At 32.9% G+C, this 25,006-nt stretch overlaps 2 protein-coding genes, 1 non-coding gene and 1 pseudogene across 5 annotated transcripts; 2 read left to right on the top strand and 2 right to left on the bottom strand.

Annotated features, from left to right (window-relative positions):
- Positions 1–1,377: 1,377 nt before the first annotated feature.
- On the top strand, positions 1,378–8,545 carry LOC114398116 (pyruvate kinase 1, cytosolic-like). Of its 2 annotated transcripts, XM_028360264.1 has the most exons (17): positions 1,378–1,615; positions 1,697–1,793; positions 1,906–2,003; positions 2,292–2,447; positions 2,824–2,901; positions 3,148–3,279; positions 3,400–3,480; positions 3,608–3,679; positions 3,786–3,875; positions 3,996–4,140; positions 5,156–5,244; positions 5,824–5,919; positions 6,265–6,332; positions 6,528–6,627; positions 7,297–7,341; positions 7,693–7,752; positions 7,961–8,545. In XM_028360264.1, exons 1-17 carry the CDS (start codon positions 1,547–1,549, stop codon positions 8,111–8,113), a joined length of 1,629 nt encoding a protein of 542 aa, XP_028216065.1. In that variant the 5' UTR covers positions 1,378–1,546; the 3' UTR covers positions 8,114–8,545. The 2 variants fall into 2 exon arrangements, with proteins under 2 accessions (XP_028216065.1, XP_028216067.1); XM_028360266.1 differs by lacking the exon at positions 7,297–7,341 and having other exon boundaries at positions 1,381–1,615.
- A 905-nt stretch (positions 8,546–9,450) lies between these two features.
- Positions 9,451–9,523, top strand: TRNAR-UCU. Its single transcript has one exon. It is a non-coding gene; the product is annotated as a tRNA-Arg (tRNA).
- Positions 9,524–10,012: 489 nt separating this feature from the next.
- LOC114398199 lies at positions 10,013–11,984 on the bottom strand (annotated as a pseudogene).
- A 5,117-nt stretch (positions 11,985–17,101) lies between these two features.
- LOC114399843 (protein Mo25-like) lies at positions 17,102–20,379 on the bottom strand. Of its 2 annotated transcripts, none has more exons than XM_028362062.1 (5): positions 20,112–20,379; positions 19,533–19,718; positions 19,200–19,281; positions 19,013–19,109; positions 17,102–18,393 (listed from the first exon to the last, which is right to left on the bottom strand). In XM_028362062.1, exons 2-5 carry the CDS (start codon positions 19,538–19,540, stop codon positions 18,293–18,295), a joined length of 288 nt encoding a protein of 95 aa, XP_028217863.1. In that variant the 5' UTR covers positions 19,541–19,718; positions 20,112–20,379; the 3' UTR covers positions 17,102–18,292. The 2 variants fall into 2 exon arrangements, with proteins under 2 accessions (XP_028217863.1, XP_028217864.1); XM_028362063.1 differs by having other exon boundaries at positions 17,105–17,514.
- Between the last annotated feature and the right edge of the window lie 4,627 nt (positions 20,380–25,006).

The following is a 25,006-nucleotide window of genomic DNA, read 5'->3' as shown; positions in this document are numbered from 1 at the left end:
TTTGATTTTTTTTTTCAATTGAATAACACTTAATGGAATAAGAGAGAAGCTTCACATCTAAGTTTGGATTAAGCAAGAGGATAATAGAATTGGAGAAGTTTATTAATTGGTGGAATGCTTGAGCAAACAACCTTGAATGATTTGTTGATGCCTCTCGTTAAGAATTTTATTCTTTTGTATTTGAAAATTAAATAACCTTATTATAACAAAGTGATTTTAACTGAATGATTTAATTAAAAAAAAGGACATAATAGTGTCTCACATACTATAAAAGAAAAACAACCAGTTGAAAAGAGTTAAAATTTTCCATTTTGGTTCCTCCTTCACATAATTATATTTTTTTATTAGGAGCTCTGTCATTATCATACCATGTTACATGTGTCATGTGCAATTAATCAATAAACCACAAGAAGAATATAAGTTTTATTTCATTTCTGGACACATGAATTTTTTTTTTTATATAAAGGTACTAAAAAAAAGTCAAGAGTAAATAGAGAAAATATTTCTTAATCCTATTTGATTGGCTAGTTTTTAAGTTTTAACTCAATCTTCATCATATGATAAAATTTTAACTGATAAACAGATTGGATAAAAATGATAAAATTACCTTATCATGCCCCACCAAATAAAGCCATAATTAGCTGATTAGATATTTTGTTCAGGGAAAAATATACGCACTTTTAAATTTGGGAGGAATTAGGAAAAAAAAAGTCGTGAATTTAACCTATTTTAAAAATAGTTATCCTAGCTTTTGAATGTCATAAAAAAAAGTCCTTTCACATACCAAAATAAAAGACCTTCACATACCAAAATAAAAGTCCTTCATATAGCAGCGGAGTTATGCTACACGGAAATTAATTTTACAAAAGGTCATCACGTCTCAACCTTTTCTTCCTTAGGCTAACGACAAACAAATTCTCCGCACCGAATGAGCTAAAAACAAATTGTTCATGTCATTTACAATTAATATCATAGGAAAAACATTGAGCTACTTACGAAATCAGCAAAACTTTTTTTAAGAAAAATACAACATTAGGTATTGTGTAATTAATGTAACCCAGTACTAACTGAAGAATAATTGGGTGATATACTCTTATTATTCATAGGTTTAAATATTTTTTTATTCCATTAGATTTAGGCTAAGTTTTTTTTTGTCTCTTAAATTTATAATTTCTTAATTTTAAAAATAGCTCATTTTTAATCTTTAATATGTGATATTTTAGTTCTGATAAAATTAAATTTCTGCTATTCTTAAATTAGATAACTAAAAAATTACTTTGAAATTGCAAATTTTGAGCCAAGGAAAAAATATATTTAACCCTTCAGCCACTTCTTGTAGTGGAGTAGGAATTATAGGAAGAAAAAAAGTGAAGTAAAACGAAAACAAAAAGTGGTTAAAGCAAGGGTCAATAGAAGAGCGCAAGCATATTCCTAAAACCTTCTACAAAACAGCGTTGTGTCACTGCTCATCAAACTTCTTCTTCTTCTTCTTCTTTCTCTTTATTCGCTCCCTGTCTCTCTGCGTGTGCGTGAAAAAGAAGCAAAAATGCATTCCGGTCACTTACTTCTCGAGGAACCCATTCGCATGGTTTCCATCCTCGAACCATCCAAGCCTGTGAGTCTCTTCTTCTTATTTCTCTTCAACATTCTTTTCTTTCTTTATTTTTTTTAAAATAAATATGTTTTGCGTTTTCAGAATTTCTTTCCGGCAATGACGAAGATCGTTGGTACCCTGGGTCCTAAATCTCGATCGGTCGAGGTTATTTCTGCTTGTCTCAAAGCTGGAATGTCAGGTATATCCGTATATGTCGTTGTCTCTTACTTTTTGCTTCATTGTTATTCTAATATTTTACCGTTTGTTAAACGTTTATTTGATGTGAGAGTATCTACTTGTTTTTATTGTAGTGGCTCGTTTCGACTTCTCTTGGGGTGACCCTGAATATCATCAGGAAACTTTGGAGAATCTGAAGAATGCTATCAAGACTACTAAGAAACTCTGTGCTGTGAGTTTTTTTTTTTTTTTTTTTATAACTTAATAATATTTTTTTTTTGGTACAAACATTCTAAAAAAGTCGATTGCTTTGAGAAGAAGTTAGAAATGAAACCCTTGTGTTTTACTTTTACATGTTTGGCGTCTATTTTGTTAGGATTAAGGTTTTGTTGAGTGCATGGGGAATGTCTATTTATGTCCCTACAATTTGTGTACGCATGCATTGTTGTTGGTTAGGTTTCTTGTATGTGATGGAAAAGGAGCTGAGTGTTGGTTACACTATTGTTGTTGCCTTTGCCAGGTTATGCTGGACACTGTTGGTGCAGAGATGCAGGTTGTTAACAAAAGTGAGAAAGCGATCTCGCTCCAGGCCGATGGTCAGGTTGTTCTGACTCCAGACCGGGGACAAGAAGCGTCTTCGCAGATACTGCCGATCAATTTCGATGGATTGGCAAAGGTTTGTTAAAGTTTTCAGCCTTCTCATGATATTATGTGACCGACTTGCTTTTCTTGTACATATTTTCTGGGAGTATTAACCTGTGTGATTTCTTTTAGTCAGTTTTACTCTTTGTTGCCCGTGGTCTTGCTTGGATTGGAAACAATCTCAACTTGCTACCTTTTCTTAGTTAAAACTAGCTGTAAATTTCAGCTATCTATGCGATTTTGATCTTGCTTATGGTGTTATAAATAGTAAATTGCATTTGCATGATTCCTTACAGGCCCTTTGCTTGAATTGCAATTTGTTATTGAATACAATCCATATATTATGTGGACTCATTTTATTTTTTTCTCATGCATTGTTTGAACCTTAATCTTGTTTGAATTGTTTACAGTCAATGACGAAGGGAGACACCATTTTTATTGGTCAATACTTGTTCACAGGAAGTGAAACTACTTCCGTATGGCTAGAGGTAATGAGTTGGGCACAGAAGACAAAATTTGTTCTGATAAGCCCCTTTTCATTTTTTTTATTGTCGTGTCCTTCAGTTTTTTTAAAATCTATACTAACCATTTGATTGAGTCTATATTGTGATTTTGTATAATTTAAGTTAAAATTTTGTTGATATTTTCAAAATCAATAGCAATGGCATAGGATAACATAAATAGGAATAGTTGAAGTCCTTCATGCATGTTGAGTTATTCCTGAAACTATGCAGGTATCTGAAGTTAAAGGGCAGGATGTCATTTGTACTATAAAGAATTCGGCAACATTGGCTGGGTCATTGTTCACTTTGCATGCCTCTCAAGTTCATATTGACTTGCCTACCCTCACCGATAAAGACAAGGAGGTAATTTCTACTTTTTACTTCCATGTTTTAACGAGTTTTCTATCATCAAAATATGTATAGTTTGCATGTGCTTTAATATAGGCTTCTTTAAAGTTGTGGGCTGTTATTCTTTCCTTGCAGGTTATAAGCACCTGGGGAGTAAAAAACAAAATTGATTTTCTATCATTGTCATATACTAGGCATGCTGAAGATGTCCGCCAGGTAATTTGTGTTCCACATTCTTTACTTTGGTTTAGTCTTTTGGAGTTCATTATTGGTCATTTAATTTATTTTTCTTTAGCTGTTTCAGGTTTTCTATTAACAGAATTCTTTTGTGTTTGAAATGCAGGCACGTGAATTCCTTTCTAAGTTAGGTGATCTAAGCCAGACTCAAATATTTGCAAAAATTGAAAATGTTGAGGTGAACTGCATTTTTTCATAATTTACTGGAGAGCTTAGTTTCTCTGTAAATTAGATTCCTATCAGCCATTCTGATTCAATTGCATATGTACACCTGTGTTTTCTAGGGATTGACCCATTTTGATGAGATTCTACGAGAAGCAGATGGTATTATCCTTTCCCGTGGGAATTTGGGCATTGATCTTCCCCCGGAGAAGGTGAGGAGATTCTTGCAATTAATCTTCTGTGTAGATTGAAGTTATGGGTTATGATCATTTGCTGTCTCCATGATGTGAATGCCTGCAGAGATGTTAATCAACTGCCATTTGCTTTTGTAGGTATTTTTCTTTCAAAAATCTGCCCTATACAAGTGTAATATGGCTGGGAAACCTGCTGTGCTTACACGTGTTGTGGATAGCATGACTGACAACTTAAGACCAACTCGTGCAGAAGCCACTGATGTTGCCAATGCTGTTTTAGATGGTAAGTCACTTGTCATATGATGCCACTAGTTAGGTTGGTGACTACTAGGCTTTCCAGGAAATATTTCTCTTCTCTTTAAGTTTAGATTTTGGTACCTTAAAATTTTCATATTAGAATAAAGTTGTAACCAACTCTATTTAATGCTCAAAAGTTCTGATTTTTAGTAGATATTGGATTTGGAGGTACTATGGTCTATAATATTGTAGACTTATGAAAATGGTAACTTGGCTGACTTATACATTTTAATATTCTAGATATTGTAAAATAGTGAAATTCAACCAACTATAGGACATAGAAATATGTGCAATGCTCCAGTACAGTGTTGTAAGTGCTTGTGTGAGAAGTGAATGTAAGTGAGCTGAGAAATTGAAAGTTCTTCTGTGTAGCACAAAGAAAAGTGTGATGGGGTATATACCAGGAAAAGGAGAGTGTGTCTGTGAAAGTGAGAGAGGAAGTTAGAGAGTGGTGAAAATAAGAAATTGAAATCATTTGTGTATGTGAGAAAAATGAAGTGTGTTATCAGTGCCATTGTATTACTGTACGCACCACTGGTCTACAAATGAGAGATGCAGGATTTTTTTCCCCCCTCTACATTTCACGTATGTCATTTCTCTTCCATTTAGTGCCTATCTATTTGCTTGAGCCTTGAAGTTGTCTAATGCGTTTTCAACATTGGTTTGCATGGTAACTTGTAACCTTCTGTAGGTGACTATCGGAGGCAGAAAATATTGCTATCTTCATTTTCAGAATTTGGCCTGTTTGTTTCAATCATTTAGTTTTTGGTTCATTGGTGCCTATATATTCAGTGTGCTTGTTGTTGTGCTTTTGACATTTGTTTGTGTGTTACCCAACAACCTTCTTTAGGTGATTATTAAAGACGTTCAATAAACATTTCTCCTTTGATTTTTTCTGATTTTGACCCTTCACAGTAATTTGGTTTTCTTATAGTGTTTGTTCTGCATGGTTTTGTTATAATCATTTAATGGATATTTGTTTAACTGTTATTAATATACAGGAAGTGATGCAATACTTCTAGGTGCTGAGACCTTACGCGGGTTATACCCTGTTGAGACTATTTCCACAGTTGGCAAAATTTGTGCAGAAGTAAGTACACTTCATTGCTCTTTAATTTCATTTGATACTTAAAATTTGTTCTAGATGTTGATTTTGTATTTTAGGGAACATTTCTGATCAAATTCTTCTGTGTATTATGAGGTCTGTTGCCTAAATAATTTGGAATTGGTATCTTATAGTGTTGTGTTGTGGTTTGACAACTTCAATCATGTAAAAACACTTCTAATTTGGAATTGATATATTGAAGTGCTGTATTTTTACTTATCATTGATTTCTAGCATTTCTTTGATTTGTGTACTATTTCATTTCCGAAGTTTCATCTAACTAGATGAAGATACTATCGACTTCATTTAGACAAAATCTTCTAAGAAATGCTGGAAACTATGTTGTTGTCACCTATTCTTTTTCTGAATATCTATTTCTTTCTAGCATTTTTGCTTTTTCTATCATATGGTGGTTTGAAAGAATACCTTTGGATAATAGTGTCATTAGTTATGTGAATGTGAATCCTTTGTTGGCAGAGTTCCTTTGATTCATGAAATAATCTCTTATTTGAAATGCCATTATGTCACTCAAAATTTTGGCTGAGATCTCCATCTTCTATTTCAGGCTGAGAAAGTTTTCAATCAAGATCTTTATTTTAAGAAAACCGTCAAATATGTTGGAGAACCCATGACCCACTTGGAATCTATTGCATCCTCTGCGGTAATTACATTCAACTTTTCCCCTTTTTTTATTTTTTGCTGGTTCCTTGTGCATGAAATGGTGAGAGTGCAAAAATAAGGTTACTGTCTTGTGAGTTGTGACATAGTGGTCATGTGTTTTGGTTGCAATATCAGCAGATGCTCACAGGGTAAAGATGCATGAATCTGATCCTCCTTGATCCCACATTAGAGTTAGCCTTGTGCTGTGGGCTTGTTTTTAGTTTCTAGTGCTTGCCTCTATCTTAAAAAAGTATTTTTTGTCTATTATTTTTGCTTTCTTGTCTTGGTGATTGGTTTTATTTAATCTTTGAAAGGTAATTCTTATATGCAAAACCTATTTGTTTAGGTACGAGCAGCTATTAAGGTGAAGGCTTCTGTTATTATTTGTTTCACTTCTTCTGGAAGGGCTGCAAGGTAGTGTCAACAAATAATTTGAAATGAATATATTCATATTTAGTATCTTGGAGAGATAAACTGGCTAGCTTCTAAATTTGATGTAATCCTGGAAAATGAATGTTATGGATCAATTAATGTCCAAATCAATTTTTCTTCTCTGTATTCCACTTGTGACTGTAAGGCTTTTCTAAAAGCATCACATGCGCTTTTCAGATTGATAGCAAAATATAGACCAACCATGCCGGTTCTCTCTGTTGTGATCCCCCGACTCAAGTCAAATCAGCTGAAATGGAGCTTCAGTGGAGCTTTTGAGGTTAGATCTTTTTGTCTCATTTGCATCTTATTTTCTGTTAGGTGTCCAAGGATGTAACTGACACCCCCTTGTCCTGTTGTCAGTTTGGATTCTATTACTGATATGATTTTATATGTAGCTTTGGTAAAAACTAAATTGCCTGATTTTAAGGATTGGATTTGATAAGATAATTGAGTTAGGACATATCTTTGCAAGTAAAAAACCACTATCACACCAATGATTAATGAATAACACTTTCTAGGGTGGTTAATGAATAACTTTCTGAGTTTTTGTTAAATGAACTTCTAACAAATTCCATTGTGTTGAGGTAGAATGTCTGTATCCGGTTCATACAGTTTTACATTAATCCAAAATCATTTTTTAATCTATTGAGATGCATTAAAATTATGTATAATATATTTTTCAAACAAACGAAAACCACCAACCAGGTCACAACTATTTTTATTTAACTTTTCTGAATATATACAAGCAAGAACTGCATAAAATTGGTTATTCTATAATTAATGCATTGATCCAATTTATTTTCTTTAAGAAACTATTGAGTGGTGTTAGGTTTAGTTCCAACCCCCCCTCCTAGATACATATATGAATTAAATTTTAGTTTATAAATAAATGTTTTTTTTTTGTGCTTTGCATTGCTAAGAACATTTTATTCTTGTCCGTTTCCAGGACCAACTGCCAACTCATTTGTGGGAAAGCCTATTTACAATTAATGTAATTAATATACTACTTCTCTAGTATATATTTTTGTATCAATTATATTTTACAATCTTGTTTTTCTGTCAAGTATTATCGATTATAATTTTTTTTATCTACCGGACATTTTTTACGTCTCAATGATAGTACTAATCTAATTTCACTCTCCAGTATTCTCGCCCGTAATTAATTGTATCCTGTGTAAAGGAAATGCAACCATGAATTGTATCGAGCTTTGGAAGTTGATGCCGTACTGCCCTAGATTTGGACACATTTGTTCGTCTAATGATTAGAAACTTTACCAGGATGTATATTGTGTTACGTTGGATCATCTTGTTTACCAACTTACAATTCAATTTTTTGACACAGGCTAGGCAATCACTTATTGTCAGAGGTCTCTTTCCCATGCTTGCCGATCCCCGACATCCTGTAAGTGATTGTTTCATAATTTTTTTTGTATTATTTATGGGATTCTTCTTTTGGGGGAAGAAGCTGAGTGTTGAATTTAGATCAAGCCATACGGAAGCTAGAATATAGGGTGGTACGGTTTATCTGTTTATACATGTTGCTTTTTGACGACCCCATCACTTAATGCTTGGAGACTTAACTAGACATTGATTTCATATTCTTCCTGCAGGCCGAGTCAACAAGTGCCACAAACGAGTCTATTCTAAAGGTTGCCCTTGATCATGGAAAAGCATCAGGAGTTATAAAGTCACACGATCGAGTAGTTGTTTGCCAGAAAGTTGGTGATGCATCCGTAGTTAAGATTATCGAGCTTGAAGATTAAGTGCATTGATCTAACTACAGTTTAGGCTTTTTGTTTTTTGGTCTTCAAGTTTTTGGCAGTAGCTGATCATTCTGCTTCCACTTTTTGAGGTTATCTCCACCGGGTTTGGTGACTATTTATATTTTGTGATTGAAAATGAATGTTAGGCTAATTATTATTACATGATGTCAAACTTAAAAACCAGAGGGAATATGCCCTGATGCCAATTTTTTGGTTAAAGTTTTCCACATGGAGAATTTGAAAAGAAGTGTGTATTCGTTATATTGTCCAGCAAATAGACTACCAATTGGTTGTGCTCTTTGTAGGCAGTAGACAGTTGTACGACGTTATACTGTATTGGTTTGGTGGTATACGTCTAATTATGAGCAATATTGTGGTATGCTTCTATGCTATGGTTTCCAACAAATACAATGACCATATTTTACCCTTTTATATTTATCTGATTTACTTGCCGAAGTTGACTTGTTTATATCAAGAAAGACAAAGTAACAACTTCTGAAAAAACAGGTTTGAATTCTAACGAATGCATTTGCGAACTCGTGAAAGTTGGATTTTCCAAATCAGAAGTTCTAGGGAAACAACTTAATTCCATTGAAAAGAAGAAAAAAACAACCTAAAGCTCGTCAATAATGAAAAACTAGAAACTGGTTGACCCAGTCTTTTGTTGCTAAAATCGAAAGAGTATCACTTTAAACCTTTTTCATCAAAGAAAAAAAAACTCCCTAACAAATCTTTCTTGAGGCGAAAGAAGGTTCAATATGAAGTTACCACTTACCAAGATTAAGCACATGATGAGATGATACGTTATCCTTTATCCAGCTTTTATGTTGTAAAATTGAATTTTTCATTCATCGTCCTTTGCAGGACTTTGAAACACTAATGGTTACGTGACTTTGCTGGATATGATTATGATTATCATTTATTATTGGTTGTTTAATCTTATTGAACATATATTATCTTTTTTTTTTGTATCAATTTAAAATTATCACTTGTCACGTAAGAAACAAGAGATTAAATTATGAATTTGTATCTTTAAACGTTTGGTGATGAGCTCAGTTTAAAAAACATTAGTCTTTACTCTGAGAATATTTATCATTAGGACTTAGGAGCAGTGGTTTAAGACTTTAGGACATGGTTTATCATGCAAGGTTAAAATAAGGCTAAAGTTAATGTTTACTCAACTGAATGCAATAAAATTATTTTACCAAAATTTATTGGTTTTATTTGAAGCATGTTTTCTAATAAAATTGTTAAATCGTTGCCTTTCTTGTACCGTTGCACTTTATTAATCATGGAAAAGTATATATACTTTACATTTTGCGTCGTAATTTCAAGAAGCGCCCGTGGCCTAATGGATAAGGCGTCTGACTTCTAATCAGGCGATTGTGGGTTCGAGTCCCACCGGGCGTGGTCTTAATTTTTTTGTTGTTATTTTTTCTTGTAGTTGTCAGCACCGGTTCTGCCACACATCTTAATCTTAATTATTTATTGCATTAGTCAAAACTTCATAGGAAAAAATTGTTACTTTTCCACCTCCTTCCTTACATCCTAAATGGGAGGTACACTCAATGTTTTCCCTCTCTAGCAGCTCAATACCAATAACTTATAACTCGTCGCTTTGTTATTTTCTTCTAAAGATAAAGCTACATTGCCTTAGTTTTAGCAAACACAATGTAACATTACAACTTATTCTGTCATTTTTCGTCAGATCACTTTGTTGCTTTTGTCCCCAATGAACATCTCGTTTATAAAAAAAGTTTTATTCCCAGAAAAATCATTCGTTAGTAAATTTCCCTATGAAGTTGGTTATAGAAATAGAACTCGAAGTATGTAGAGATATATATATTTAGTAAAACATGCTATATATTTATTTAACAGTTAACACAAGAAAGAAAAAACTGTCTACAAGCAAGCATACTATATATGTTTGAAATTAGTTAGAATGAGCACAGAAAATGAACAATCTTTTTCATCTATTTCGCCTAGTCTACATATGCTCTTATAATTTCAACTACCATACATAAAATTTACACAGTAATTTCTTCTGGCCTAGGTAGAAGAATGTTGTTGTTGATGCTGCTGCTGCTGAACATTGACCAATTCAAGCTCCCTATGGCGAAGTAGCAAGACCATTCTCTCTATTTCCAACCTCCTCCTTTCATTTTGAAGCTTGTCTTTCTCCATTTCCCTCTCCTTCTTGCTGCTAAACCTGGCCCACTTCAACCGCTGCTTTTCCAACTCAAACGCCTGTATTTGATAACTCACCTGCTGCTCCTCCAACTGCACAACCCTCTTCTTCATCCACTGTTTTTTCTCCCAAGCACTCTTCCCTCCGTCTTGCAACACACCACTCACTTCACCACTCAATTGCTGCATCATCTGTGATGATGAAACACCAAACCCTCCCTTATTCCTTGCTCTCCTCCTAATCACATCATTTTCATCCTCCTCCATACCCCTTGATCCTCCTTCTCCTGATTCCTCTTCATCCTCATCAGAAAACTCCTCCGAATCATCGTCCTCATCCTCATCCTCTTTCAACATTCTCAGACTCCCCACCCCGTTCTCTGATGAGTGCAAACACTGCTGCTGTTGATGTTGATGTGGTGGTTGAGCCTCGGTTGATTGTTGCACGTTGGAAGTACTGCCACAGTTGTTGTTGTGGCCACAACTGTTGTGGTAAGCACACATTTCCCTGAAGAACAAGTGCTTTGAGTTGAGGAGCTTTCGAACTTCTTCCTTCATCTTTGGCGACAGATCCATAGTGTCCAACAAGGTTTGGTTCTCCACCACCCGACATGCTGTGCCCTTACCTAGAATGTCGTTGACCCTCTTGTACCTCTTGTTCAAGTCATTGAACTTGTCTTCACATTGCTGAGGAGACACATAGTAACCCTTCTCCATCATGCCCTTCGACACTGATTTCCATTTCCCTTTCTTTTGAAGCAGCCCAGAGGCTTTCTTCTTGGTTGGATCAGTGCATTCTGAACCAGCCTCGTCTCCAATGTAATAAACCGCCATTATTAGGAGCTTAACCATGGTGTCAGTCCACTTCATTCTATGCCACGGGGACACTTTTCTCTTGGGGTCCCCGGAGCTGTTGTCTTCTGCTGTGAACACTGGTTCATCTTCGTCACTGAGTGTGCTTTGTGACTTGCTGGATTTGATGGCTGAAAAGTTGTAGCCATGTTTGATTGGTTGCTGAGGAGGTTGTTGTTGATGATGTGTGTCAGTGTCATGGTGAGTGGCGTAGGAAACCATTTGGGGATGGTGCAAAGGGTGAGGGTTTCGCTGGTTTTGAAGGTTTGGTTGTTGTTGTTGTTGTTGCGGCTGTAAAGGGTTTTCTACTCCTAGCAAACCACTACTTATGTTAGGAAATATTCCACCACCTAGTGCATTGGGTTCCATCAACTCTTAATAAAGACCACTTCACCAATATTTCTATATATCCAAAAAAAAAAAAAAATCCAATTTTCCACCGCTAGGAAAAATGTTTGTGCAAAGTTGGAATGAGATTGGAATTTCAAAAGGGGTAAAAACTAAAAAGCAATTGACTAAAGGACTCGTGTTAAGAAATTAAGAGTGAGATGGACGTAGAGTAATTAACATCATAAGTAACATTCACCTGATCGCTTGGCATGTGGCAAGTGGCAATGGTATCTTCTTCCACGAAGACCTCGTGTAGGTTATTATTCCTTAGATCAGCTTTTTGAAAGACTTGGCAGAAGTCAATGATGGAGAGGAAAAAGCAAAAGGGAAGAGACGGTATTATAGGAAGGATGATGATGCAGAAGCATGTTTGTTAGATTGGTGGGAACTTGGAAGAAAGACAAGGATAGATATATAGCAAATAGTAATACAAAGGGTGAAGCAGCTGGTTTGGTTATGTTAGTTTAGTGCTGACAGAAACTGCCCATAGTTTTGTTTGGAAAAAATGAGCCACAGGTTTTGTGCCAAATGGGCTGGTCCACGTCCACTTAAACTGTCATTTCAACCAGGACACTGGATTTTGCACATACATGCTTATTCCCTCTTCTGCATCATATTTCAACCTTATTTATCACTAAATTAATTCTACTGTGTTAATCATAATTTTTTATGTTTATATTCTTTTTCTCACAAGGTGCCATTTATTTAAAATAGAAATATTCATGATTTTTGTTTTCATTTTCGATAGAAATGTGTTTTAAATTAGAAAAATAGTATATGTATTAACATTGTATAAACTTTTTGTAATGTCATTAAATTACAAATTATCATAATAAATTAGTTTTTTTTTACTGGAAAATAATAATTTAATTAACTTTTATAATATAATATAATATTTTATAAGATTAAAAGTTAACCGAGAATCTTAAAATTTCATATCTTAGACTCTAAGTTATACAATTTTACAGATTAATTTAAAGAGTTTAATATTCATTTATGTATTGTTAGTGTAGAAAGTTGTTAATTAAAAATGTGGTAAATATAACCTTTATTTTTCACTTATTTTATAAAAAGATTGAAATAAATGTATTTTATATAATTAACGGAAAGCTTTTAAAGTTTTAAAGATTAAAAATTCTGACTAATGCAACTTAAAAAACTAATTTAGAACTTTGATGGTGAGTCAAAAAGCTTACTTACTGTATATCTACCCCACTTTCACTTTCAACGATTTATCAATTTTTTAAAGGATAAAATATATTTTTAATCTAAATATCATCAAATTTATAAAATTTTATTTTTATTATTTGAATATTTATAGCATTCAATTTAGTTTTATACTTTACATAAAACTTATTTTTAGTCTATTCTTACAAATGACAGTTAATTTCTGTCTCACATAACAAACACAGTGTATTTTTTAAAAACGGATTAAAATGATGTGGAAAATAATTTTATTTATTTATTTTTAAAAAATTATTAATATATCTCTCTCAAAAATATCGATTTATAACTTTCAAGAGCTTCATTTTTATCTTCATCTATACAATCATTATTCAATGATTGCTGTGTATTCCTCTTTGTATTTCCTTTTAATTTTGTTTATTTTTCAAATATTACTTCTATTAATTGGCACTATAAATGAACAATATAATTTATTTGTCAAAGTAAAAAATAACATCAACATATATTTTGAGAATAAAATTTCATGAAAATATATTAACTAAACATATATTTTTTTTCTATTTTTTTACTACTTTACTTTAAGATTCTTGGCTTGTGGTCGAATAACGCGGCCGCTACGCACCACGACACGGAGCCGCGGGTTTTGAAACTTCTTTTCTTAGTTTATCCGATCGGTAATCGTTTAATTTAGATATAGGATTAGAAAAATTCACATGTGTGAACTGAAGTGTATGCAGTCATATACAGCGAAGGAAATGATATCAATATAATTTCTTAATACGCTGTTTTGAAAATACTATACTCTTTATTATTCGTAAAAATTGATTGAAAATCATAAATTTTAATAGTATTATCTCATATTTAATGAGTCTTTTTGGTTTTATAAAATTTAACTAATAATATGTATGGATAAGAATATGTTACTAGCACTTTTTGTTAAGAAAAATGTAATAATAAAACAAAATATATTAATAAGTAATAAATATAGAAAAAGATGAAAAATTGAGAGAGATTTAAAAGGGGTTGAGAATAATTTATTTGATTTTTGAGAGTGACTTATTTTTTTATAACTTAATTTATTTTAATATTTTTTTCACCTAATTTTTTAATAATTTAATTTATTTCAGTATTTTTGTGAAAAATATTAAAACATTTTTAAATCTTTTTCAATATTTCATAGTCAAACTTATAATAAAAAAGATTAAATAAGTACTTAATTAAATTATTTATTCAAACAAATCCACCATTCATAAAATATATTATTTTTTATGATTTTGTACAACGATGTCTCGAATAAAATTGTTCGTGAAGAAATATGCATGTGAGAAAAAAAAGTAAGTGTCAAATTTTAGATAAAAAATGAGGATTTCAAAAAATGTTAAATAGGTTTAATTTTTTTTATATATTTACTAAATGCCATACAATTTACGGTAGATTAAAATATTCTCCTTTAAGAGATACTAAAATTATATTAAACTATCATCTAATTTTAAAATAGGTTTAATTATTTTGAGGTCTATATTTTTACTAAATTTTAATTAGGTTTCTTAATTTTATTTTCTTCTCTTGAATTGAGTCACTGGATTTTGTTTTTTTTTCAATTGGGTCTTTTTTTTTATAATTGTCATTATTAAAAATTAATTTTATACACCTAATCAAAGGTGCAAACAATAAACCGGATACTTTTGGAGCATGTTATAAGCACTTTCTACAAAACCAGACAATTATCATAGGATTGTAAAAGAATATCATGGTTGAATTGACTTGAAAAAGTTAAAATTTTATAAAAATTCCTCATAGTTGACTCATTTGTATTTAGAAAACCAAAAATATACTTAAACAATTGTTCATAATAAAGATAAATACAACATAACCTATGTCATCAACACTCTTACCTAAAGTAAAAGTATATTATAATTTACAAGGATAAAAATACACTTAAAATTTTGTTCATAATAAATTTATTAAAAGGAGTTCAAAAATTATATAAAGTAAAGATGGTTGTAATATTTTTTTTTATCAATTAAACACTTTTATTCATTTTCATGAGTTAAGTGAAACTAGACTTGAATCTTTATATTATATTCTAAGTTCGAATTTTGTAAATAAAAAAATATGATTAAAAAAATCCTACTAAAAGTACACAATTTTTTTTTCAAAAGAAAAATATACATTAAGATTTTTCAACAAATATTAATTATAAATGAAATAAATAAATGTTTCGTACCATTCACATAATTTAAAAAATACCTTTAATTTTTAATTTAAACTCTTGTTAATCGATGCTCTTATAGCATTAATTAAAAAATTAAGAAAAAAAATATTCAATGTGGAAATCATAAAAAGGGTAATAAAAAAGAGAAAGTATTAACAATTGCCTTTAATTAAAAATTATTTTGGGATTGGGTGAGTTAAAACAAGAATGGACCATTTTTTTCTTACTGTAAGAATGGACCATTTTTAGTGACTTGGCAAATTTAAAAGCCACTATATACACTGGTTGTCTCCTGAAATTGCATGTTCCCAGCCTGGAATCAATAGCCAGAAGCAGTGAAGCGCATTGATCCTGGTGCATCCTCCCACACCGTATCATCTGGCACTTGAAGAAGCCAACTAAACATTCCCAATCTGAACCCGTGTTCACTTGCCCAGGAAAACTAGTATGTGGCCGGTGCATACGCAAGGGCCGTGTGAGCCTATGTTTTTTATTTTATTTGGTTGTTTAAATCAAATAAAATAGTTGGAGCGAGAAGGAAAAATAAATAAATAAATGAGTAAAGCTGAAAAATAAAGAAATAAACACGGTAAATAACGTAAATGAAAAATAAAATATGTCTGCTTGAATTCTTCAGTGACAGCAATTTTGATGCTTTCTTTCGTTTTGATATATGCATTTTGATCACAATAAAACTCAGATATCAAGCAAAATCAAGTTCTTCGCCAGGAGAAGAAAAAAAGATTAAAAAAAAATCTTTACCTCAAACAACAGTCACCTAAAACCCTTCTTTTCACTTCCACGGACCATAAACTCACATTCAAGAGAATTTTCTCTCCCTTCTTTATTGTTTTCACAGCCTTGACCACAGCAGGACAAAAATACCCTGCATGAAAAAAGAAAAGAAAAAAGTCATATTATTGTTACTTGCAATGAGAATCCAGTTACATGGTAAAGATCAAATTCAAATTTTGGAAGCATGAGACTAACCCTGTGTCACATTGAACTCCACCCCATCAGATTTTGAAAAAAGAGAAAGAAGGAAACTTTAAACAATACTAAACAATGAAAAGGGCATTCTCACCTTTCTTCATGGTTTTGATACCTTCATCCCATCCTTTTATCACGTAGGTTGCACTAATCAAGTCACAAAACATTAAATACTATAGTTATTCATCATTAATCACTTGAGTTTAATTTTCATGTCCAGTATAAGGATAAATTAGATGATTTTTCATCCTGATTACATTTATGATTTATTATGTATACACATATAACATAATAAAAAACTGCGTACCCCATTGCCCAGAGGGATATTGTACGCAGTCTTACCCTTGTATATGCAAAGAGACTGTTTTCGGATTCGAACCCATGACCAACAAGTCACCAAAACACAACTTTACCGCTGCACCAGGGCTCACCCTCTAATGAAAAACATAATATTTATATAAAAGAGTTATTAGCTATAGACCTTCATTCATATCATTCCATTGGGGCATTTCATCCAAAAACATGAGTACATCACAAAATTAGTTTTACGTAGGAACCATAACCCCACAAACTCAAAATCAAGGATAGAGTAACTTGCTTTAGATATAAAAAAATGGAATATCAAGAGAAAAGAAGAACGACTCATCTTTTAATAGTAATCGTGGGCGCAATAGAACATGCGCCGAAGTAGTCAGAAAAAAAGCATTTAATCGTGATCCAAAGTAGTCAAAAAAGGAAGAAGATTTTGGAAAAAAGAAGGGGAAAAGGAAGGAATTAAAAAACAAAGGGATCTCCCAAATGTATTTAAACTCATTATCTTAGCTGTAGTTGTTATAGTAACAGCACACCAACTTCAGCCTATTTATTGCGTAACAACATCCTTAGATTAAGGATCACTACTACTCTGAGGCTTTGAACTGTTATCTTTTGTAGTGGTCTCTCACTCCCTTGTTTAGTCTTTAGCTAAGATCCTCCTTATACAAAACTGCATACTACCACCTGCAGCTAGCAAAATCCTAAATTCACAATTTTTTAGGGCAGGTTCAACAAAAATAACTAATAATCATAGTTTGGCTTGTGTACAACACAAACACTCCTCAATTCAACCATTCTATTAATCCAATTTTTTCTTTACTTGTTAGCAGATTTTTTTTTTTTTCGATTTATGTTTTGCCGTGTATGCTTTCGGTTATTTATAGATCATAGTTTGGCTTCAGTAAAATCTGGACTACACAGCAATCCAGTTTTCATTTCCAATAATTATTCTAATATGAACTAATAATTTTCAAGAGGCAAAACTTTAACATAATACAATGATAACTTGATATAAAGACATTGCTTCTTGTTTTCATTATGCAAAGGGGGAGTAAAGCAGATAAATGTATCATGTGTTGGCTTGGCAAGGACTCCTTTATACTTCAATTTTTTGCATAGCTCATAGCCTGATACAGGGAATAAATTTTTGCTGTTAAACTCCACTCCGATGAACAATCCTCTTCCTTGTACCTCCTTCACGTAGTTTGGGTATTGCTGCTGAATCTTAAGCAGCTGACCAGCAAGTTCTTCTCCCATTTCGGCTGATCTGTTCAATAGTAATACATCATTTGTAGATTTTCAAAGAGCAAAATTCACAGTAGAAAAAATAAATGAACCAAATTGATAAAGCATTTACTGAAACTTGGAAATTTAAAGTTTGAAAATGAATTGAAGCCAACACAGCTAGAACATTTAATCTTTTTTGCAAGCAGACGCAGTTGTTTTGTAAACATGGTCAAAAACTTGTAAATGGGGCAAAATTAGAAAATACACAGACTGCAAATACAAATAAATGATCAAGTCAGTTCTAAACATGGTCGGAAACAGAAGTTTCACACAAGGCAATGAATGGTTGATGCATGTTAGTTTAAAATAGTTTATGAAAGACATTATTCCCTTTTTTTATATATATAAGGCTGTCTAGATATCAGGACTGACAAGAACAAATTGATAGAAAAAAATATCACTCTTCTTATAAACCTTTAAGCTATTAAGCCACCCAACTGATAACCTTTTATTAAGCCACACAACTCCTCCAAATTGCCTTGCAATCAAGTATTATGTTAAGCCGAAGAAGTATACTATTAAAAAACAGCATAAAATATCATTATTATTGAGCCATATAATAAGTAGAATAAAACAGTCAAGGAAAGTTTGATCATTTGATCTTTCACCACCAATCACACAAACATCACAAGTTCCTGTAGGTGTATTGTCGATTTCATAATAGTTAACTTGATTTTCGAATGAATAAATTCAATTTCAGAAATGGTATTCTTAGGTCAGACACAAAGTAGCTTATCACAAAGAAAGGAGGAGACAAATCACAAGATTAAACTTTCCTTTACACCATCAAGTGTACATTTCTTCTTCATCTCCTCTACAAATTTGTCCTTTCCTATGCAACCTATGTAACTTGTGGCACCTGGTGCTTGAAGCATCCATTGTTATGAGGTGAAGACAAATGATTAGAAACAAATTAAACGCAAAAATAGAACATAACTCGTTAGCAAAAAAGAAGATTGAGGAAAAATGAAAGAGAGAGGAGAACGGAGAGCATAACTCATTGAATGAGACTCAGGTGTATATCTCAATTTTCACACTAATAATATTACTGTTTTACATATAAGTATATAACCAAACCGACCAGATGTTGTTAATCAACTATGAAATCATCGAAAGAAAATGTGTTCAAACACTGTTTCTTTACTTGATAAATGATTTGAGATAAAGCATACCACAGAAATTTGGAACTGAGGAAATTACATGCAATTGGTTATGGTAATGATATAAAACAAAAAACAGTAAAATCGAGCTAGGAGATAAGATAAAAATACTCTTCACCATATGTGCCTAACATTCATAAGGAGAGTTGAGAAACCAAGCTATATGTGCCTCACATTCAGTTGTGCATAGCATATTGCATATAATCATGAAAAGTGAAGCAAGTAAACACATAAACTAAGCATCATGTAAGCATGCCTATTAGTCATGGGTAGAAAGGAGAATATGATACAATTACACATGGTTATGAGAAGTTATACCCTCAACAATGTCATCATGACTTTCAAGTAACGAACTTTTAAGATGCCGCTTCATTATCTGGGAATTAGGAGATTCCAAAAGAAATTCCGAGATAAGCTGAAATTCATAGAAATTAAATTGTTAAATTCACATAAATAAAAATATGATCGAGAAACAAAAACATCGAAACTTATGGCCAGAACAAACCTTCAAAGACTGCCTCCTTGTGACATAATTAGGAGATGTCAAGAGTTTCTCATATACATCAAAGAACCGGGAACATAAAGTCCTATTAGAAAAGATGAAATGCAATATGAGAGATAAAACCACACTAATCATTCAATTTGCAATATGCACTATGTACATGTTCAAATATGAGGATATGAACACTTAATTATATCATAGAGAACAGAACAGTTAATCGATTTATTTATTTTCCAAACAATTTCCTGGGGTATATACACATTTTTTTCTCAATCAGCACAAAAGTGCTGCCTTGATATGGTAAAATCAGATAAATATGTCAAGGAGGAAACAAACCTCATCATACTGAGCTGTCAAAAATTCAGAGACCACTTTTACATGCTTAGTAAGAAGATCTTGCAAAGAATATCCATAGGGATGTCTAAATCAATCTCCTCGCCAATCTCCCTCACAACCAAGTGATGTATCTGGGTTTGCTGAATCAAATTCATATCATCCATTGCAGAATTTATCCCTACTCCACTGGTTGGAAACAACATTCAGCATTACAACCCTCTCAACAAATATAAAATACTTTGCTTTCTGTCAAAACAAATACATCGAATCTCCAATTTACCCATTTCAAGAGTTAATGGAACAAACAAACAAACAATCAAAACTCTTAAGAGAGGGAGAAGGAAGCGTAGAAGAGAAAAAGAGAGAGAGAGGTCACGGTGGATGAAGGGTGGAGGAGATGGTGATGATGCGGCACGACAGTGGTGGTGCGGCAGTGCTGCTTGGTGGTGGTCGGAGGTTGGTCACGGTGGGGAGTTGGTGGTTATGGTGGTGCAGTGGCTTTCCTTTAACCTCTCCGAAGCAAATGGAAAAACACAGCAAAAAAAACAACGAAAAGATGACCAAAATCGTGCAACATACCTTCAAGTAGATTTTCCACGCCCATTAGGTCCAATAAGCATCCAAAACTGCCCGCAAGGAATGCGATTCGAACAATCCTTAAGAACTGGTACATCTTGTGTTTGCCTCGTCGTGAATAAGAATGTCAAAACAATAAAAATCTAAAGCTTAACAGAAACTATTCGAGAAAACGCTCAACTAAAAAGTGAAATGAATAAAGAAAATCACAAAAACTAATAGAACCCAAGCTGTAGTGGGAAATGTGGCAGGTTGAGGAAGGCGGTACCATCCTTTTACATAAATCTATATATATTTCCTTACGAGAAAAATAAAATAAAATCTTATCATTATTCATTCATTCCTATGCAATTCTTCCACTAATTTTTTTTTTAAAACAAATATAGTTAGTGATGTAAACATGCAAATGAATTTAAATGTGATATTCAGTTCAAACAGCGGAAACTAAATAACATAAGCATATCTCTCTAGCCATTGTAGATCAAACACGCCTCTAATTTATAGGCAACTCTTGACTAACTGGCCTATAATAACTAACTGCTACGTAACAACCATAATGTAATGGTAGGGTGGGGAGTTTTGGCAACTAGATAGAAGGTGCTGAGTGCTGCACATGTCCACAGAATGCTTTGGGAATTGAGATTCATTTGTTTTTCTTCCAATCGGGCAAATTCCTTGCTATGATAGAAAAGTGGTGTGTTTGTTTTGTTGTTGTAATGTTTTTGCATGCCTCTATCAAGTGTATGACACAGGTGGCCTTGTTGACAGTGCTGTACTCAAGTTGTAAGTAACAATATGTTTTGGTATCATGAAACACATTTTTACGTGAATGGGGTAATTTGGTGGTATATTGGTATAGGGTGTTTGACAGGTTTACCTTTTTATGTGATCCTTAGATTAACTATGTATGCTTTTGCAATGTGTGGAGAAAGGTAAAGAGGAGGGAACAGTAACTTACCTTTGCTTCGAGTAAAAGAATGGAAAGTCAGTGAATTTGTATTACTTCAGTCTGTATGGAAGTTGTCAGTGGGATACTTCATAGATCATGTTATTTTCCTTACAAAGTCATTAATTGGCTTTATAAGTAAAGTTTTTTTGCAATTGCTGGCACTTGACTGCCTTAACCATGCTCCAGGAATCACCCCTTTGATTTATCTGAAGGATATGTGCTTTTTAGTGTCCTTAAATAATTAGTGTAGATGGATAAATCTATCAGTGTTTTTGGGCATTCCAAGATATGGCTTTTGTTCCAATCAAGTGAAAATCTTCACATCTTATCTTAATATATTGACTAGGAATGTAGATGATCATCAACAAGGCTTAGATACCAAGTGTAATGTAATTCATGTAAAATAAAACAATCATATAGCAGTCTCTGTGACTTGGAATTTGTTGGTGTAAAATCTTACCCAGGAATTACAAAGATGCTACCTGAAAATGTCCATGTTGCTTGTGTTGTTGGCCACCAAAACTGAATGACCCTGTGAGTTACTTGGTTTGTACTTTTATTTGGCCTAAATGTTATGTAAAGCTTGCTATGGTATAGAGTATGGACTACTTGGGAGCTCGATTACTATATTGTCCTGTGCAGGCAGCCAGTCAAAGGCATCCTCAGCTAAACTCTTAACATTCTTTTCCTCCCCTAGAAAAGCAAATTATGGCCCGGCATATTTATTTATTTATTTGATGGGGGGGAGGGGGGGCTGGCACTTTGTTGGAAGCATTTTTATATTTGCCCGTTAAATTTCTCTACTTACATCTACATGCCTTGATGTGATTCTGTGAATGAACGACATGGATTTGCTATTTTAATTGTTGGGTAAAAGTCATGCTTCATGCTAGATGCTTAAATTACACTCCTGTCCCCTAAAAGATGAAATTTGCTACAGTTTAGTTGTTGGAAAACTGCCTTAATAGCGGTCTACCAATGTTAGAAAGGGCTACTAAGGGGCTAATCAGAAAGGCTAAGTAAAACATCGTATTGTGCAACCACTCGGATGTCAGCTTTCAATAGGTTGAGGTCCCACATCATCTAGAAATATGTCCAATGTATTCCTTATAAAGCTTGGGCAGCCCTCACTTCACAAATTGAGTTTGTGAGCCCAAATTCTAAGATGACATTAGAGCCTATTCTGAATCCATTGTTGTTGCTGGTGTCTTAGAAGATTGATGTTGCTGGTGTCTTAGAAGATTGAGATTCCACAATGACTATAAATAAGTTAAGCTTTAAGCCCAAATTCTAAGATTAGCCTATTTTAATGTGAACAAACCTTTTAGTGATGGTGAACTGTGAATGAACCCCCTGGGAGTATTTTTCCTTCCTCTACAAATTTAGTGTCACCAACAGTTGGTTTTCAACCTATCAATTTTACATGCTAGAAAATGAAACGAAGTTTTAAATACTCTTACTATTATTTTGGAACTTTACCCAAAAATCACCATTTTCTAAAATGCCAAAGTTGATAGTAAAGGATTCAAAAGTACCTGTCAATTATGTTGAGAGTCATGGAGAGGGAAAAAAATTGTTTAAAGGCTTCTTTACATTTAAATAGGCTAAATATAACACATTAATCTCTTAGAGGAGAGGAGTGTGATTCCCTCTCAATTGCTTGTGCCTTGGAATGATGTTTTGACTTTCAACTATTGGCCATTTGGTTCAGTTTTGATGGGTTGCTCTCATTTTGTAGTCTTGAGCCCTACTGATCCATGAACTAATCAACCTGATTACTAACTGTCCCATTCTATCTTCTATGAGTAAAATATAAATAGGTGGTTTTGGTTGGTTTGCAGACTCTAGTATTAGTTTATGAATAGTTGGACACCTGTAATTCTCAATGACTTTTCATACTTAAATAGTAATTATGCCAACTTTCTGCTTATATGCTACTTGTGCTTCTTTTTGCAAATTGTAGCACCCTTAAGCTTGATGCTGAAACTGCTTTGTTTAATCGCTCAACTCGTTTTTCTGAGTATTGCATTACACTTTATTATTTGTTCATTTCAGGTTCAACACTGTAGCATATTTGCAGCAAATATGGTGGTTTAAAGTGGATGGGGAGGTCAGCTTCCCTTTTCCTGATGATATTTATACTCTCTCCTTTAGGCTTCACCTTGGACGATTTTCCAAGAGGCTTGGTCGACGTGTCTGCAGTTATGAACACACCCATGGTTGGGATATAAAACCAGTGAGATTTGAGAGAGCGCAAGAGAAGCGGCATTCTGAAATAACCACACACACATTAGGATTTTTTTTTTCGTTCAATTTTTGGTAGTTGGTATGCGTGCTCTTTAGTTTTTATGTAATCACCGTTTGTGTTTGTCATTTCCATGTTTTATACCTTTGTCAGATGAGATGGATACAGAAACAGGAAAACAAACTCTACTAACACTTGCTTTGGATGGTCTGTTCATTCTGAAATTAATTGTGATCCTATAGTAGATTTTCCTTACCTGATATTGTTGTGCTTTCCATCAGGTATTGACACAATTTTTGAAGAGTGTGCTTGGGAAATTTAGGTGTACCTTCTTTTTAAGGGCAATATTAAGAAGCAGAGCTGATGTTTGACTATTTAAATTTCCACTTACCTTTATAACAATTCACAAGCAAATATTGTACTCGTTTTCTCAGCTCTTTACTGATATGTTTTGTTTTTGGGTTAAATCTTGTGTTGCGCAGTTGCATGACTACAAATATTTAAAATTTGATCGAATAATAAAAGGAAATGCCCAACTCAGGTGCGTTTCTGAATCGATCTTTTGATGAAATGGTTTTGCTGTGTTAAATGATTTTCCTTTTGGATTAACCTTACAGATAACTGAGGGTTTTGGAATTTCTAAGGATTTGAAAGTCCTAGGTGCGAGAAGTTTGTTTTTGGGGTAGATCACAAATATTCTCATCAGAAGCAATTATGCTCAATGCATGTACAACTATTATAAGTGACAATACTTTCTTTTTTAATATTTATTGTACTTAAATATTCAAGATTCAATACTTTCTTTTTTAATATTTATTGTACTTAAATATTCAAGATTCAAACTCAAGATTATTAATTCAACTGAAATAATGTCTTATATGTGCTTGGTGGTTAAGAGCTAAAAGTTTGATAAAATATGAAAAAAGAATTTAAAAGGGCAAACTTTTGGAATTATTTAATTTATGATAAAATATGATTTTTGATTAACGAGTTAAAGTAAATGATTTAAAATAATTTGCTGGATTTATTTAATGGAGTTTTTAAGGGGTAAAAGAAATTTATAAATTTTAGAGAGAAGAAATTGACAAAGGAACCTGATTTAACAATAAAAAAAAGTTGGCGGGCTTAATTTTTTTAAAAATATATTAGGATATTGGAATTTAATTTTAGTAATAAAAAAACAAATTTGAAACAATAGATAACAAAGTTCAGAATGCTGCCTTCCTTGGGATAATTCCAAATTCAGAACACGCTTGGATGAATAAACCTTGAATTTAAAATTATTAAAGTTAGAAAGTTTTTACTGAAGTTTTAGGCAGAATAATTGGTATGTTGCATCTTAAATGGTAAGTGGTCCCTGGTATGCCGTTCTATATAGTTATTATTCTTTGAATTATTATAAACTTTCTCCTATAGTCAGCGATAAATAGTTCTGTTGCTAGGTTTATTCAGGAATTTTAGTTGTAGTCGGGGGCGGTCTGTTACAAAAACCCAATAAAAAGGTTGAGGAGTATTACTATTGACTAAAAACCCAATAGTCCTTTGCTATTAAAACCTCCACTTTGTTAAAAATTTGTTTTGACTAAAATACTCTTAACATTTCGAGACTCCCACAACACAATATAAATAAGTTTTGGTTGTGTATCTCAACAAGATCTTATCTAGATATATACAATGAAAACATATTTTGATAGTATATAACAA

Source organism: Glycine soja, chromosome 19 (genome assembly GCF_004193775.1).
Source record: "Glycine soja cultivar W05 chromosome 19, ASM419377v2, whole genome shotgun sequence".
Classification (NCBI taxonomy): Eukaryota; Viridiplantae; Streptophyta; class Magnoliopsida; order Fabales; family Fabaceae; genus Glycine; species Glycine soja.
The sequence above is the reverse complement of the archived record's forward strand: the minus strand, read 5'-3'. Positions and strand labels throughout refer to the sequence as shown.